This window comes from Garra rufa, chromosome 9 (assembly GCF_049309525.1).
Source record: "Garra rufa chromosome 9, GarRuf1.0, whole genome shotgun sequence".
Lineage (NCBI taxonomy): Eukaryota > Metazoa > Chordata > Actinopteri > Cypriniformes > Cyprinidae > Garra > Garra rufa.
In genome coordinates this window covers 2,865,679-2,883,059 of record NC_133369.1, presented here as the reverse complement: position 1 = coordinate 2,883,059, position 17,381 = coordinate 2,865,679, and the positions used below count along the sequence as shown (strand labels likewise).

At 31.6% G+C, this 17,381-nt stretch overlaps 1 protein-coding gene across 2 annotated transcripts; it reads left to right on the top strand.

Annotated features, from left to right (window-relative positions):
* atp6v1c1a (ATPase H+ transporting V1 subunit C1a) lies at window positions 1-14,925 on the top strand. Of its 2 annotated transcripts, XM_073847213.1 has the most exons (13): window positions 1-141; window positions 2,385-2,544; window positions 3,787-3,854; window positions 8,102-8,187; window positions 8,272-8,366; window positions 8,517-8,608; window positions 10,147-10,245; window positions 10,799-10,867; window positions 12,054-12,146; window positions 12,256-12,349; window positions 12,448-12,545; window positions 13,980-14,106; window positions 14,211-14,925. In XM_073847213.1, exons 2-13 carry the CDS (start codon window positions 2,413-2,415, stop codon window positions 14,307-14,309), a joined length of 1,152 nt encoding a protein of 383 aa, XP_073703314.1. In that variant the 5' UTR covers window positions 1-141; window positions 2,385-2,412; the 3' UTR covers window positions 14,310-14,925. The 2 variants fall into 2 exon arrangements, with proteins under 2 accessions (XP_073703314.1, XP_073703313.1); XM_073847212.1 differs by having other exon boundaries at window positions 8,102-8,366.
* The last annotated feature ends 2,456 nt before the right edge of the window (window positions 14,926-17,381 follow it).

Here is a 17,381-nt window from a genome sequence, read left to right as displayed (position 1 = left end):
TCGATCAGCTGACAGTGAGTGAAGCCTTTGGAAACACTGTAGTGTCATTATGAATATCAAATCGTAAGACTGATCCTTTGGAAATTATTTAGTTAAAACTACCAAGTAATCGTCTGATCATCTCGTTCACGTTGAAATCAGGTAAGATCCGCAGGAGGAACGCTAGATTTAACGGTTGTTTGTGTGATCGTCTGCAGATTGAACGTTAGCTGTGTTTGCTAGTGTGTGGATTAAATCTGTCCGGGGTTTAGCTTTTGTTTATGTGACTGACTTGGAATGAATTATTTGTGTTTTTAGGTTGTTAATTGATATTAAACATCTCAAAGGTGGCATATTGCAGATTTGAGTGTATTTGTTTGGTTGTCTTGTTCTGTATGAATGAAATACTGCGTGTTTATGTTGTGATGGTTTTAGTTCTGGACAATCTGATATTAAATGGTCATCAGTAACAGCCTTAAATGATCAAACATCTGATATCTGCTCAGATTATTACTGTAATCAGACACTGTCCATTCAAGGTCGATCTGATGCTTCAACTCGTGACTGTCATTCATTTTGAGGAAATGAATCAATCAAGTCTGTCCATGTCCAAAATTAATCATATCTGCTCTTCTGACAACAAAAAATATATAAAAAATATATTGTTTTTATTAGTTGTCAAATAGCATGACAGTATATTCAAAATTAAGATTTTCTGTGTGACAGAAGAAGTTCTGTGTGACAGAAAACCTTGGGTTTAAATAAATAACTATTTATAAATTAGTTTATATTTTTCAGAACTGTAAATAAATATGTACTGATTTATAAATATTTATTTTCCTGAAACATCTAAAAATGTTTCTAATTTTATTTATTTGTTTATTTATTTTTGTGGTGACAGGGCAAGTAAAATCTAAATAACTGAAAATAAATTCTTATTAAGGGTTTTTAATTAAAATATTGTTGCATTTTCTTAAAAAAAAAAAAGTAGAATTCGAATCTTTTCATTTGCATGATTGATACCTGACATACGAAAGGAAACAAACGCCAGAAATATCTATAAAATAGACAAATTTGACCCAAAAATAATAAATCTGAATATTAATTGAAAAAATAAATGTATTTCTGGAACATCTAAATATTTTTTAGATTTTTTACATTGATTTATTTTTGTAAAAACAGGGCAAGTAAAATCTGTATTACTGAAAATACATTTTTATTGTCAAGGACTTTTTAGTGAAAATATTGTTGCATTTTCTTGCCAGAAATAAAACCCAATATTAAATTAAAATATAAATGTATATCTTCATAAAACAACAATCTTCTTTTTTTGTGCCAGGGCAATAAGAAAATCTGACTTCTTATTGTTAAGGATTTTTTTAATGAAAATATTGTTGCATTTTCTTGAAAAAGTAGAATTAAAATCTTTTAATTCACATGACTGATAGCTGGTAAGGAAATCGATGCTAGAAATCTCTATAAAATATAATTTTTACACAAAAATAATAAAACCCAATATTAAATTAAAAATATAAATGTATATTTTCCTAAAACATAAAATAGTTTTTATTTTGTTTGTTTTTTTGTGACAGGACAAGTAAAAATCTGAATTAAAATACTAAATACTGAAACAAATTTCTTAATATTAAGGATTTTCTTATGACAATATTGTTGCATTTTCTTGAAAAAGTAGAATTAAAATAAACCAAAAAGTAATATTAAATGAAATTATAAATGTATATTTTTCTGGAACACCGGAATATTTTTGTGATTTTATTTATTTATTTATTTTTGTGGTGACAGGGCAAGTAAAATCTAAATTACTGAAAAGAAATTGTTATTGTTAATGATTTTTAATGAAAATAGTGTTGTATTTTCCTGGAAAAGTAGAATTGAAATCTTTTAATTCACATAACTAATACCTGACATACGAAAGGAAATCAATGCAAGAAATCTCTACAAAATATAATTTTTACCCCAAAATAAAACACAATATTACATGAAAATATAAATGAATAGTTTCCTGAAACATCTAAAAATGTTTTTCTTTCTTTATTTATTTTTTGTGACAGGGCAAGTAAAAATCGGAATTACTGAAAAGAAATTATATGTTGAACATATCTGTTATATGTTTTAATGAAAATATTGTTGCATTTTCTTGAGAAAGTAGAATTGAAATCTTTTAATTCGCATGACTGATGCCAGAAATCTGTATAAAATACAACTTACATCTATAAATGGGGGAAGTAAAAATCTGAATTGTTAAGGATCTTTAATGAAAGTATTGTTGCTTTTTCTTAATTTGAAGGCCTCTAAAACACTACCTTAAATATCTTTGTTAGAGTTGGTGGTACATTATGAAGTTTGTGCACTTTGATGACTATATTAATGTCTTTCTGCTTTAGAGTCTCTGTTTGTCACTCGTCAGCAGCCATGACTGAGTTCTGGTTGATTTCTGCTCCTGGAGAGAAAACCTGCCAGCAGACATGGGACAAACTAATGATGGCCACAACCCGCACAAACAACCTCTCCACCAACAGCAAGTTCAACATTCCCGATCTCAAGGTCACAGTCTCTTCCTCTTCCTCTTTTTACAGTCTTGAGCTGAATGGCTCTCTGGAATGATTAATATGAACTGTTGAATACTCTATTTTCTCTACAGGTAAATTATTTTTTAAACCTTTAAAGGGGTCATCGGATGTCCATTTTCCACACGTTAATATGATTATTTAGGGTCTTAATGAAAAGTCTATAATATACTTAAAATAAATTCTCAATAGTAGTGTAAGAAAAACACCATTTTACCAAGTCAAAATCAGCTCATTTTATTGCATGGTCCCTTTAAATGCAAATGAGCTCTGCTTGCCCCGCCCCTCTCTGATGTGGGATTATGAGACGTAATGTTTACTTTAGCTGCATTTTGCCAGCAAGCACATTATTGAGAAAGGCTGTTTGCAAAGATGCATTAAAAAACTTAAACTCACTTCTGCTGTGGGTGAAGCTGCATCACGAATGAATCGCATGAACTAGAAGCATGTGTAGATCGGGATCGACACTTTCCTTTCAAAAACGAAAGTAACATTATCCTTTGTGTCTTCAGCGGCTCAGCTGTTGGTAGTAAGTGACTACTGCCGTGTTCATTATTACATCCGACAACAGAACACCTCAATCACTCAATCAGAGTCTTCCTCTGCACCTGAGTCACACAATGACGATTGTATTGGGACTTTCAGCTCGGTGTGGGCGGGGCTAAGGTAAGGTGCTCATGTCAATCAACTGACAAGAAGCTGAGAATGAGCTGATTTTAAAAAGGGGATATTACTTTAAAGATAAAAAAAAAATAGCACTGGGTGGATTTTTATCATTGTAGGGTGGTTGTGCACACAAACTGCCAACACACGTTAATGTGCAAACAACATGGAAAAGTGAGTTTTGCATTCGATGCCCCCAATTTAAAAACTCTTAATACGACAGTTTGTTTGCATCATTTTTTTAAACTGTTCACAGACTTTTTTGTGACATGTTGCATGGACGGTTCCTTGGACTGAAACTAAAATCAGCTTTTTTCAGAGCAAATGCATATGTCTCGTTCCTATTGCCCAGGGTGGAGTGACCCTGCTGTCCTATGTCATCTTGAGCGGTCAGTTTCTGCCTGATAGGATGAGAACAGAGGCGGCGCCACTCTAAGCACCGGCGGCCCCTGATGTCTCTATGAGCCGATGCTGATCAAATCCAGCCTGGCTGTGTTTGTATTGCTTCATTATACTGGATGGTGATCAAAGTGTTTCTCTTTTCTAAACGCTGCAGGTCGGGACATTAGATGTCCTAGTGGGGCTGTCCGATGAGCTGGCCAAGCTGGACGCTTTTGTTGAGAGGTAAAGTCTTTTTTTTTTACATTAAGGACCACAATTCCTTGGATCTTGACTCTCAAGTCTCTGTTTTTTAATTCTAGGTCTTCTAGGTCCCTTGTCCAACCTGGTTTATTGTCGATCACATTAAAGGTTTATTTCAGCCAAAAATGAAACTGTGATGTTTATCTGCTTACCCCCAGGGCATCCAAGATGTAGGTGACTTTGTTTCTTCAGTAGAACACAAACAAAGATTTTGAACTCAAACCGTTGCAGTAGGGCTGTGCAATTAATCGAAATTCAGGTTCAATTTGATTTCTGCTTCAAAAGATGATGAAAATGCAGTAATTGAGATAAAGATTATTACGTCCCATTCCTTCCCCTTACCAGTGGTGTGATTTCGCTCCTCCATAAAAGCCTAATTTCACATGCAAATCAGCAAAATCATGTAACGTGACTTTCATAAAACGGGACGTGCTTGATTATTAATGCTTCTTTGATGTTGTGTTTTTAAAAGCACATAAGCAAACTTGCGCTGTTCTGTGTTTGCGCTCAGAGACGGAGCAGAACACGGACATGTGAAGTTATCTTTTAGCTCAAGGTGCTGCCTAAACGCTCAAATACACACCAAAATATTTGAAATGAGGCGCTTGGTGATTATTCATGTAAACCCTTGTCAGTTCTGTCTTAAATGATCATAAACCGTTGAGAATGAACATATGTGTGTAACAGTATATTGGATCCGTGTTGTACTTAAAGCAGAAACAAATGTTCCTTCTACCATCTCTGTGCTTAATCTTAATAAAACCTAAAAATACAAAGAGAAAAGTCACTCACTGCTCTTGAATGAAGGACTTTAGTAGTTTTAATAAGAAACAAAGCATGTTTAACTATTGCAGTGAAGACGCTGTTTTATTTTACATTCAAATAATTACATTTAATTTCTGTAGTATTGTTAGACTAATTTAGACCAGTGTTTTTATTTTAAAAGCACTGTTTTTTGTGCATCTTTTTTCTGCTGTATTGCCATCTTTAAATTGATCTCTAATATAAAGTTCTGGACCCAGTCATAATCTTGTTAAATACAATATTGACCAAAAAAATTGTGATTTTGACTTTTGCCAAAATCAAGCAGCCCTACGTTGCAGTCTGTCAGTCTATCGTCACAAGCCATAGGGTTTAATTTTAGTTTTGTCTGTGTATGTTTTTTTTTTTTACTCTTAAAGATTTGGTGCCCATTGACTGCCATTATATGACTGACAGACTGCAAATGTTGAGTTAAAAAATCTTCGTTTGTGTTCTACTGAAGAAACAAAGTCACCTACATCTTGGATGCCCTGGGAGTAAGCAGATAAACATCACATTTTCATTTTTGGGTGAACTATCCCTTTAAATTCGTGCACTGTTTTTATTCTTATATGTGACCCTGGACCACAAAACCAGTCATAAGGTTAAATTTTACAAAACTGAGATATATACATCATATGAAAGCTCAATAAATAAGCTTTCTATTGATATATGGTTTGTTAGGATAGGACAATATTTGGCCGAGATACATCTATTTGAAAATCTGGAATCTGAGGGTGCAAAAAATCAAAATACTGAGAAAAACACCTTTAAAGTTGTCCAAATTAAGTTCTTAGCAATGCATATTACTAATCAAAAATTACATTTTGATAGGTTTACAGTAGGAATTTTACAAAAAATCTTCATGGAACATGATCTTTACTTAATTTCCTAATGATTTTTGGCATAAAAGAAAAATCAATAATTTTGACCCATGCAATGTATTTTTGGCTATTGCTACAAATATACCCCAGCGACTTAAGACTGGTTTTGTGGTCCAGGGTCACATATGTAACACAAACAGTGTGGGATAAGTTGTGCATTCACTTTCTAGGTTAAACATTTTCTACAGCATTTTTTCAATGTAGCATGACTATAATAGTCATGTGAAGGCCTTTCTGCCTAAACGAATCTAACGTCTTGCAGATTTGAGTTGTTGTGGCTTCTACTAACACTATATCAGTGTTCAGAATTCAGTCAGAACACTTTATGTGCGTTTCTTTACTTTTGTGCGGTGAGGAATCTCATATATAGGTGAGGTTACTGCGGCATCTGTCTAAAATTAGTTATTAGCAGTTTGCTGACGTGCTAGCTTCCCTTTTTGTGATCATATTTAAATTACATGACTTATAGCTCATCCTTAGATGTGAGATTCTATTTTTACTGTTTGCTCTGAAGTCAAACATATTCCTCAAGTGTTTTTGCTTTAGAACCATGATAAAAGACACTCAAAGTGTGCTTTGGTCATATTACTTCCTGTCAGCTTTTTGTTATTTTAACATAACAGCAGGAATCAATCCAGATTTACATGCACAGACGTCATTTTGGAGGATCACCAGACCATATGTCTGATATACGTGACCCTGGACCACAAAACCAGTCTTAAGTCGCTGGGGTATATTTGTAGCAATAGCCAAAAATACATTGCATGGGTCAAAATTTTAGATTTTTCTTTTATGCCAAAAATCATTGAGAAATTAAGTAAAGTTCATGTTCCATGAAGACTTTTTGTAAAATTCCTACTGTAAACATATCAAAATGTAATTTTTGGTTTGTAATATGCATTGTTAAGAACTTAATTTGGACAACTTTAAAGGTGATTTTCTCAGTCTTTTAGATTTTTTTGCATCCTCAGATTTCTGATTTCAAATAGATGTATCTCAGCCAAATATTGTCCTATCCTAACAAACCATACATCAATAGAAAGCTTATTTATTGCTTATTTATTCATTTATTATATGATGTATAAATCTCAGTTTTGTCAAATTTAACCTTATGACTGGTTTTGTGGTCCAGGGTCACATACAGTTGAAGTCAAAAGTTTACACACACCTTAGAAGAATCTGCTAAGTGTTAATTATTTGACCAAAATAAGAGGGACCATACAAAAGGCATGCTATTTTTTTCATCTAGTACTGCCCTGAATAAGATATTTCACATAAAAGTTGTTTACATATAGTCCACAAAATAAAAAAATAGTTGAATTTATAAAAATGACCCTGTTCAAAAGTTTACATACACTTAATTCCTAATACTATGTTGTTACCTGAATGATCCACAGCTGTTTTTTTTTTTTAATAAAAATCCTTCTTTGTTTTTAGCAGTTTTGTGTATTTAAATGCTTTCCAACAATGACTGTATGATTTTGAGATCCATCTTTTCACACTGAGGACAACTGAGGGACTCATATGAAACTATTACAGAAGGTTCAAACACTCACTGATGCTCCAGAAGAAAAAAAACATGCATTAAGAGCCGGGGGTGAAAACTTTTGAACATAATTAAGATCTGTACTTTTTTTTTATATTATACTTGTATATTAGATTTAAAACAGCATTTTTTTTCAGTTAGCACTGCTTTTCAGAAGCTGCAGAAAACAATACATATTTCCCAAAAGACAAAATAAGTGAAATTTACCCTGATTTTCGAATTCAAAATAAAATAAAAAATCATCTTAATGCATGTTTTTTCCTTCTGGAGCATCAGTGAGTGTTTGAACCTTCTGTAATAGTTGCATATGAGTCCCTCAGTTGTCCTCAGTGTGAAAAGATGGATCTCAAAATCATACAGTCATTGTCGGAAAGGGTTCAAATACAGAAAAATGCTGAAAAATCAAAGAATTTGTGGGATGTAAAGGACTTTTCTGAAGAACAGCAGACAGTTTAACTGTTCAGGACAAACAAGGGACTCATGAACAACTATCACTAAACAAAAAACACAGCTGTGGATCATTCAGGTAACAGCGCAGTACTAAGGGTCATTTTTATAAATTCAACTATTATTTTCTCTTGTAGACTATGTAAACAGCTTCTATGTGAAATATCTTGTTCAGATCTGTACTAAATAACATGCATTTTGTAGATTGGTAAAATAATTAACATTTTGCAGATTCTGAAAGGTGTACATAAACTTTTGCATCAACTGTATTGCCTGTATTTTGTTTTTGCTTGATTTGGCAAATACACCATACTATTTGTTGCATTCTATAGTAGACAGTCAGAGTATTCTCACATTTGAAAAAGCTTTTTTGTGGCGTTATCCGATGCCATTTTACCAAATGAAACTGGGCTTTCTTGGACACCTCAGTGTTTCTGAATCATCTGATATATGTGATGCTTTGAGGACTTCTGTGTTTTGGAGAACGTCCAATTTTGGAGAATCAGAGAGAGTTTTCAGAGGGCTGTGATGTCTTTTGATGTCGTTCACAGTGTGGTGAAAAAGGTGGCTCAGTACATGGCCGACGTGTTGGAGGACAGTCGAGATAAAGTCCAGGAGAACCTGTTGGCCAACGGAGGTCAGAATCACTGTGGTATAAAAGGGGTTCAGACACTGATGCTGGTTTTGGTAATTAATTTTTGTTTTCTGTGCTGCGTTTCAGTCGATCTGGTCACCTACGTCACGAGATTCCAGTGGGACATGGCCAAGTACCCTATCAAACAATCCTTGAAGAACATTTCTGAGATTGTATCCAAGGCAAGTGATCTGGTTGGGAATGTATTGTGAACATCTGAATATCTCTGAGCTCTGTTTTTTGTATATTATTGATATGGAGTCATGCTGTTCTGGTGAATGTCGTCTCAGATGCTGTTTTGAATGAAACTCTCTCCCCCTGCTGTTCAACAGCAAGTCTCACAGATTGACAACGACCTGAAGGCTCGAGCGTCAGCCTACAACAATCTGAAGGGAAACTTACAGAATCTAGAGAGGAAGAATGCGTGAGTAACTTCAGTCATATCAGACTAAATCTTATTTTTAGGGGGTTTATTTCATATTTATTATTTGGGCTACCTGGAAAACATTTATTTGTTTGGATGCATTGATATTAACAAGGCTTGTACAAAGTGCTTGAATTTGACTTTTTGAAATTTAAGGCCTGGAAAACCCTTGAAATTAGTTAAATTTCGGAAAAGGTACTTGGAAAGTGCTTGAATTATTGAAACAAAAATGTTTAATTTTTTCACTAAGCATATATTTTTTCATGCAAAATTCACACAATTTTCAAAAACATCATACTTTTTTTTTTTACCACTTATTTCAGTTAATGTCATAAAACTAGTGAGGTAAGAGAGCTAACATGGCTGAAGATTTGAAAAGAGGAAAAGATGAACCGAATCAATTAAGTGAGTCATTTACGCCGGAACTGCTCCAATCGATTCAAACTTGTGACTTTGATCATTCATTTCAAGCGATTCACTAGCAAAAACCAGATCAAATTAAAAGAGGCATTCATTTTCAAATTTCGATGGGTTGCAAATCATTATTTAGATCGGGAATTCTGAGCACGGATCATGAATCATTTGATTTAGATTCACTGCAAAAAAAAAAAAAAAGGCTTGTCTTATTTGGTATTTTTGTCTTGTTTCTAGTCAAAATATCTAAAAATTAGAAATTAGAACAAGAGTATTTTACTTACCCCACTGGCAGATCATTTTACTTGTTTTAAGAAAAACACACTTTATTTAGTTTTTCCCCCCTGGAAACAAGCCTAAATATCTTGCGTCATTCTGCTTATTTAGTAAATTAATCTCAATGTAAAAATTTTTAGATATTTGACTAGAAACAAGACAAAAATACTAAGTAAGACAAGCCTTTTTTGCAGAGTTGGAACTTTGCATATCATTTTATTAGTATATTTTTTCAAATTTATTTATCTTTTTTTTAGAATTTGAAAGATAAGACATTGTTTTAGTGAGGTGAGGTCTCTGATTGAAGTCCTTGAAAATCAGAATAGCAATGCTTGAAAAGTCCTTGAAAGTCCTGGAATTTCATTTTACAGTATCTTTACAAACCCTGTATTTTTTTTTTTATTAGGTTCATTAAGTTATTTTTATTTTTCATGGAACACATTCATTTTAATAATGTAGGTGTTTTTAAAAAGGTTTATTTAAAAAAATAAAACAACAGTTATATGGGATTTGGATAAAGCTGATGTACATATGGCTGTTTGGACTGATGATTTGTTAGAATAAGCTTATATTGCTTTTTTTTTAATTAAGTTCAGAATATATGATGCACTTTACAAATTTTATATAAATTATTTTGTTTTTCATGGAACACAAGTGATGTTTTTTAAAAGAATATTTATGCAACTCTTTTCCAAATGCATCAGTGTTTATACATCTGTCATAATTTCTGTTTTTGGGTGAACTGTTCCTTTAAGAAAATAACAAATTAAAGCATTGACTTTGAGAGTTATGGTTTGGGATTTAGTTCATTTTCCAATGAACCAGTGTCATTTTTATTGTCTCACCAGAGGGAGCCTGCTGACTAGGAGTTTGGCAGATATTGTCAAGAAAGAAGACTTTGTGCTTGATTCTGAGTACCTCATTACTATGCTAGTGGTGGTGCCAAAGTAAGTGACATATTCCAAATAGGCTGGGCAATTTTTCAGAATTTATTGTTTAATTCAAATATAATGTTTTGCCACAATTTATATATATATATATATATATATATATATATATATATATATATATAAAATGATCAGATTTTGAATTCTTTAACTAGCTGGTTAATAAAGAAAAAAAATTTTTTTTTGAATAAACATTTTTTTTAAGTCGATAATTTAAATTAAAAAAGAAAGAAAGAAAATAATTATGATTTTTTTTTTTTTTGCAAAACATAAAATGTTTAAATGTTATTTGAATCATGTTGCATTTTTTTTATTTTTAAGTTGATAATTTAAATAAAATAATTGGTAAGATGTTCAGAATTTTTTTTTTTTGCCATATTCCATAATTCCAAAACATAAAATGTTCAAATGTTCTTAAATAAAAATATATTTTTTTAAATATATTGCCCTAATTCAAAAAAGTTACCTCTCTGAACGTCTTTATGAATGCATGAAACTATTGTGTTGAATTTCTCTCATGCACATACTAACAGCAAGTTTTCTAACCCTTTAGAACAAATTATACCGACTGGCAGCGCACTTACGAGACCCTTGCAGAAATGGTGGTGCCACGATCTACAAAGTAAGAAACTAACAACAAAAGTCGTTCACTTTTATGTAGGTTTATAATCCTAAAATGTCTTGCATGTCTAAGGAATCATGCCTCAGAGAATACAAATGAAGGAAAAATGTTCAAGTACTAATAAGAACATGCTGTGATTTCAATAGGTGTTTTTTAAAAGGTGTTTATTTAAAAAAACAACAGTTCTATGGGATTTTGGGAAAGCTGATGTACAAAAGGTTGTTTGGACTAATGATTAGAGATATTCTAGACTAATCAATGTGTCTGATTGACCTCTGGGTGAAGAAAACATGTTTAGGACTTAACTAGATAAATTAGTGCCATGGTGGTTACTAAGAACACCAATTAACTAATGCAGCCGAACAAACAGACAGCATTTACCAAGTGTCTTTATCTCCATTTCCCTGGTAATTGCCATTATTGTCATTAAGGCGAGATACTGCAGGTGAATAGGGTAAAAATGAACTAATAGTTTAGTTTAGATTACATTGATAATTGCAAACATTTTTGCATTACAAGTTTTCTAAAATGAGCAATCATTTAATTAAATATGCGCCAATTTGCATACATTTCTAGTACAAAAATCGAAACACTTGATGAAGTCAGTTTTAAAATTCTTGTTAAATTTTTTGACATAAGAGTCAAACTCATCAAGAGGTAACTCATTTTGTCACTCCATAATTCAGACAACATAACTAAATATTTTTTTTTACGCTTTTTGGGGAATAAAATGTTTAAAATACAGCAAATTATATATGAACAAATCCCTCTGTAAAAACATTCAGGATATAGACAAGAATAAAAATGTCAAGTTGTTTGTAAGTGTTATTAAAGTGGAGATTAATGGCTTAGTGTAGGAGAAAAAACTCATTTTGAGAAAATGGCCTTTAAAAATATGCATTGTGATTGAAATCTTTTGACACAAATAGATAAAGTGCTATAAAAGGAACACTTAACAGTGTCTTTTGGATGTTTTCTTTCCACTAGTCTGAGAAAAAAAAAAAAACACTTTATGAAACACCAAAAAGGCCAAAATCTCAAACTTGACAGGGGCATGAAAAAACAGTTTTTGCCGCTTTAAGTAATTCTTGACTTCATGCAAAATACAATTCTCATTTAATTTGAGTGAAATATGACTGGGACGTTTGAGATTCTGTTATTTTAGTGTTCATTTTGTTCTCGACAGTTTGCTTTTTGAGGACCAGGAAAGCGGCCTGTTTACCGTCACGCTCTTCAGAAAGGCCATCGATGACTTCAGACTCAAGGCCAGAGAAAACAAGTAAACGGCCCATTTCAGCTCCACTGTGTGGTCATGAATCACCATTTAGGTCATGAATATCCAGTTTAAGGATCTTAATGTCTTAGTCATCCCAGTGTCCGCTTTACAGGTTCACGGTTCGGGACTTCCAGTACAACGAGGAGGAAATGAAAGCAGACAAGGAGGAGATGACCAGACTCTCAACTGACAAGAAAAAGCAGTTTGTATGCATCTGACTGAGAGATGGATTTTCAAAGTGACTGGCATGTTAGTTCACCAGTGTTGGATATTTTTAACTGGTTCATACATGTGTCCTCTACAGGGTCCGCTTGTTCGATGGCTGAAGGTGAACTTCAGTGAGGCGTTTATTGCTTGGGTCCATATTAAGGCTCTGAGGGTCTTTGTGGAATCAGTGTTGAGGTAGCGACACAATACGACATCTCCTTAGGTCATATCATGAGGAATTAGGGCTGAAATCAGTGTCTTCCCGCCACCTACTGGCAGATTTAGTTTAATTTTTAAAGTGTCTTTTCTTTTAAATCATTTAATATTTCTGTATTCAAAATTTTATATTTAAAATATTAATCTCAACATGAATTTGATTGCACGCATGCCACATCTGAGCCTTTTTTTTTGTTCTGTGCCACCTCTGTACTACAAATACATTTTGTTAATACTGATTTCATTTGATTGGCAACTTGACAATTCTTATCCTACTTGTTCTTATTCTGTTAATTTTAATTAGAATTTTTAAAAGACTTAAATATAATTTTTTAAAAATGTGACAAAGTCATACAGAATAAAGTTGCCAAAAAGCCATTACAAAGGTGAAAACAAAATAACAATGTTATTTTTTCCTTATTATTTTTAATCTATTTAGTTAAAGAAAAATGACGTAAAGTGTTCAGAATTTAAAAACGTCAGGTTTTTGTCATGTTCTGATCATAAAGAATAATTTAAACCCCACAATTAACCGTCTGGTCTTTACAACTTTCACATCGGAGCAAAAATCTGCCTTTAAACTTGAAAGAAATAAAATATTGATGTATCGTGATAATTCTTGATATCAACTGATATGAAAAAAATTGTGATAAATTTTGTCTATGTCGTCCAGCCCTATGAGGAATCATACATTCCTTGAGTTTTCTGTTGAAATAAGAGTAATGTAATATGGTTTATGAGAACCTTCTATCCAGCCCAACAAGCATTTATTGAAACTAAACCAGAAATTTGTTATTAAATGCGATAGACATATAGGAAGGCAAAGTGAGAAAATAGGTTTAAATCTAAAATAAAATTAGTGTTGCACTGGTATTGCAGCAACTGAAAAATTGTCTGAATGTGCAAAATTTTTTTTATTTTTTTTGGGTGAACATTGTCATGTAACATTAGCCTCTGAAAAGCCATTCAGTATCTATAAACTCAATAATCACTAGATTATTAGAACTAGAAAGGACCATTTATATACATTATCAATTGAAAGTCAAAAATTCTTTGGAAGTCCAAAAAAAAAAAAAAAAAATCAAAGTAAGTTTTTATTTATTATTTTAATTTTTATATTTTAACAAGAAAATGTAGTAGAATGCAGTATTTAAAAGTTGACAAAAAACTACCTTATGTGCAATTTTGGGGTATTGGTTATTTGGAAAATTTTTATAAATTTATTGTTAAATAAAGTATATTTTCCATTTTTGATTTTCAGCTAAAAAAAATTTGGTGTAATCATTTTAATACAATTTTAAATAAAAAAATTTGTGACAACCAAGTGCATCCTGAATTTTCAGTTTCATCCCATAATTTTCATATGGGTGCATCACTAATTTAATTAATATATATATTTTTGTAAATAAACAGATATGGATTGCCTGTGAACTTTCAAGCAATGCTGCTACAGCCCAACAAGAAGAACATGAAGAAGCTGAGGGAAGTTTTGTACGATCTTTACAAGCACCTGGACAGCAGTGCAGCTGCTATTATTGACGTAAGTTTATTTTTGGCCGTAGGCTGGGTTTTTGTGTTGTTTATTAAATACAAGGAATTATTTTATGTTTTATATATGCTGTTGCCATCTTTTGCCTGTTCCAGCAATCTGCCATGGATATTCCAGGCTTGAACCTCAGCCAGCAAGAATACTATCCCTATGTGTACTACAAAATCGACTGCAACCTGCTGGACTTCAAATAGACGAAGCGCTTTTAACCACGTGCCCCCCCTTTTGTTTTGTCTCTGTGAATAAATCTAAGTTAAATGAAACTGTATATTGAAGAACTCTTGTTCCAGTCACCCCGCCATGCTTGCTCATTCATGTTCAGAGATGCTTCTCCATTGCCATTCAATCAATGACAGAAGGAGAGTATCTATATCTGCCAGCCCTAGTACTTTGTTTACATTTTTTTAAAGAATGTCATTGTGTTATCATATGTGCAGGTGAATGAAATTATGCGTTTTAAGTCATTCCACTCATGTTTTGTGACGTGTAGTAGTTACATCTGATGTTAGTGATGGATATTATTGTGTGTGGACAACTGTGTTTTTAACCTTTATTCTTCAAAATGCAACAGTGGTCCATTTAAACAAATGAAATGAGAAAAAAGTGTTACAAAGATGCAATATAAATGTGATGTTATGTACATTTGGTGTTTAAAGAGTTATATGTGCGAAATTGTGTCATGGAACCAAAATATACAATTATTATACGTACATAAAAATGTGTCGTGTTTGCTTGTAAAACACATTTACCAACTAAAGTTGCATTTCCAAAAGGCCAATCACAATAAAATCAATATAATGTGCAAATAAATTAAGGTAAGAAAGTCAATTGCGATTCAATTTGCTCATTGCTAACTGAATTTTTAATGTTTTAATAATGTGAGTTATGCTGAGACTTTTCTTTTTTAATATAGTTGTATAAATATAGTATACAGTGGTCATGGGCCATTCTACAGAAATGGTCCAAACTGCTGTCCCACAACCAAAAAACACATTTAAAAATAATTTAAGTATTCAAACCTTGGATGTTTACTAAGATCCTTCTATTATCTATTGAAACCTATAATAATATTTAAAGTATGGTAAGCTTAATATATATATAAAATCATCATTTGTTGGGTACTTTTAATTGGGAGGTGGCTGTTCCAAACCCTAACCTCTAAATTTTAACTTTTGAAAACAATATTGAAAAAATTATTTTATGCAATTGTTTTTTTTTAAAAGTGAAATTCCAAAAAAAAAAAAGAAAAAAAAATTATATATATATATATATATAATTTTTTTTTCTTTTTTTTTTGGAATTTCACTTAAAAAAAAAACAATTGCATAAAATAATTTTCATAAAATAAAAATTTTATGCAATTATTTTATAAAATAATAAAATAATTGCATAAAATAAAATTCACAAAAAAAAATTATATATATATAATTTTTTTATTTTTTTTGTGAATCACATAACTATCACTACCAAAAATGTGCTGTCAATACTGAAACATGGGATGTTTTGTCATAAATAAAGTATACTAAATTATTAACTAAGATTTTTGTAAGTTTACTTTTTGGTTTAATATATACTCAAACTAATGAATCCTTAAGTTTGAAATCAGTATGTTCAACATTTGCCTTATACAAAGACAAATTGGATTCAAAATAAAACAAATTTCATAAATCACTGAAATATCGTTAAAATTGTAATTATTATTGACTTGCCTCTGAAAACGTTTTAATAAAATAGAAAATATATATATTACAAGAAATATGTAGCAAAATCTTAATAGGTCAATATAGCCCTTTTCATTAAATATAAAATATTATATATTACTGTTTCGATAGTGACAAATTTGGGGAGAGGACAAATATTCCAAAACTTTATGAAAACACAATATGAGAATTAACTGCACAATTACTAGAAATGTGTTCCTTGGATATTATAAAAATTTGCATACATACATTTATTTTTTTTTAAATACGTTTCCAACCAATTCTGTAGAATGGCCCATATATTTACAAAAAAACAAACAAAACAGCAAATAAATGCATTATATGGGTCTGTAATTATCTGGAATCTGTACATTCAATGTAAAACAAGCACTATTAAAATAATTAAATGTTAATTATAAATTAGGGTGTTTTTTATTATTATTTGTGAAATTGGTTATAAGAATCTCATCAATACCATACATTTTGTCAAAGCCAGATCTTGACTTTCTTAATTTTGTCACACTCATTTTGAATACTAGGGAAATAAAACATATAATAACAATATAAAAAATTTATATAAAATATATATATTGTTAAAATATTATTGAAAATATGTTTAATTAACTGCTTTTGATCTGTTGTCTCTGTATAGCTCTGAAATCATACATGCACATTTATATGAAAATTACTATATCTGTAAAGATATAGAAAACATTTAAAGAGGAGTCTGTACTTTAAAAGTAAAACAAGCAATATTTACATAATTAAATGTTAATTATGAATTAGGATTTTTTGTGTGAAATTGGTTATAATAATTTCATCGATCCCATACATTTTATCAAAGCCAGATTCCATTTTATCTCCATATGCTAGCATCATTTTAGTATTTAAAGTATGATTTTCTTAATTTTGTCACACCCCTTTTGAAAAATATAGGGTGGAAAAACATAAAACATGGAACAAAGTGCTAGAAAATGACTAAATATCCGAAGAATAAAACAATGTGGTTTCAAACCCATATGCTGTTTAAGACTATAAAGCACCAAAATTCATACACCATATTTCAAAAATAAAGTAAAAAAGCAGATCTGTGTGAGGAACAGAGCGAAATGCATTTCCATTACAGATTTGCGCAAAACTTTGGCGCTATTTTATAAATGTCGATTAAAAAGTATTGCGAAATGATGCCGTTTCCATTAACCGATGTAATGTGACTGAAACGTAATTTTCTCCTCTTGCGATAGGTCATGGCAATTGTTTTTTGTGGGATTTTGACTATATTTAATCTAATGTGACCTTTAAATGCGAAAAAAAAAACGTTTCCATTGCTGTTTTGTGAAATAATTCCTTATTCGAATTGCCTGAAAAACCACCTCATGCAAGCGTAAAAGCTTTTTTGCGATATACGGGAGTTCTTGCACAATTGACGCGTTTCCATTAGGCTTATTTTCAATTCGCAGTTTTAATTTGCGCAATTTAAAGGGTAATGGAAATGCAGCTACTGTTCGCTAGTGGTAATTTTCCCTCAGTCTTTTAAATCTGGCGCCTTTTAATTTAAGCGCGAAC

What these genes read in the sequence shown, in the direction of transcription:
- atp6v1c1a (XM_073847212.1), top strand. Translation starts at nt 2,413, where the DNA reads ATGACTGAGTTCTGGTTGATTTCTGCTCCTGGAGAGAAAACCTGCCAG. An exon ending in CTGACAAGAAAAAGCAGTTT is followed by an intron (nt 12,350 to 12,447) that starts GTATGCATCTGA and finishes TGTCCTCTACAG; the next exon opens with GGTCCGCTTGTTCGATGGCT. An exon ending in TTTGTGGAATCAGTGTTGAG is followed by an intron (nt 12,546 to 13,979) that starts GTAGCGACACAA and finishes GTAAATAAACAG; the next exon opens with ATATGGATTGCCTGTGAACT.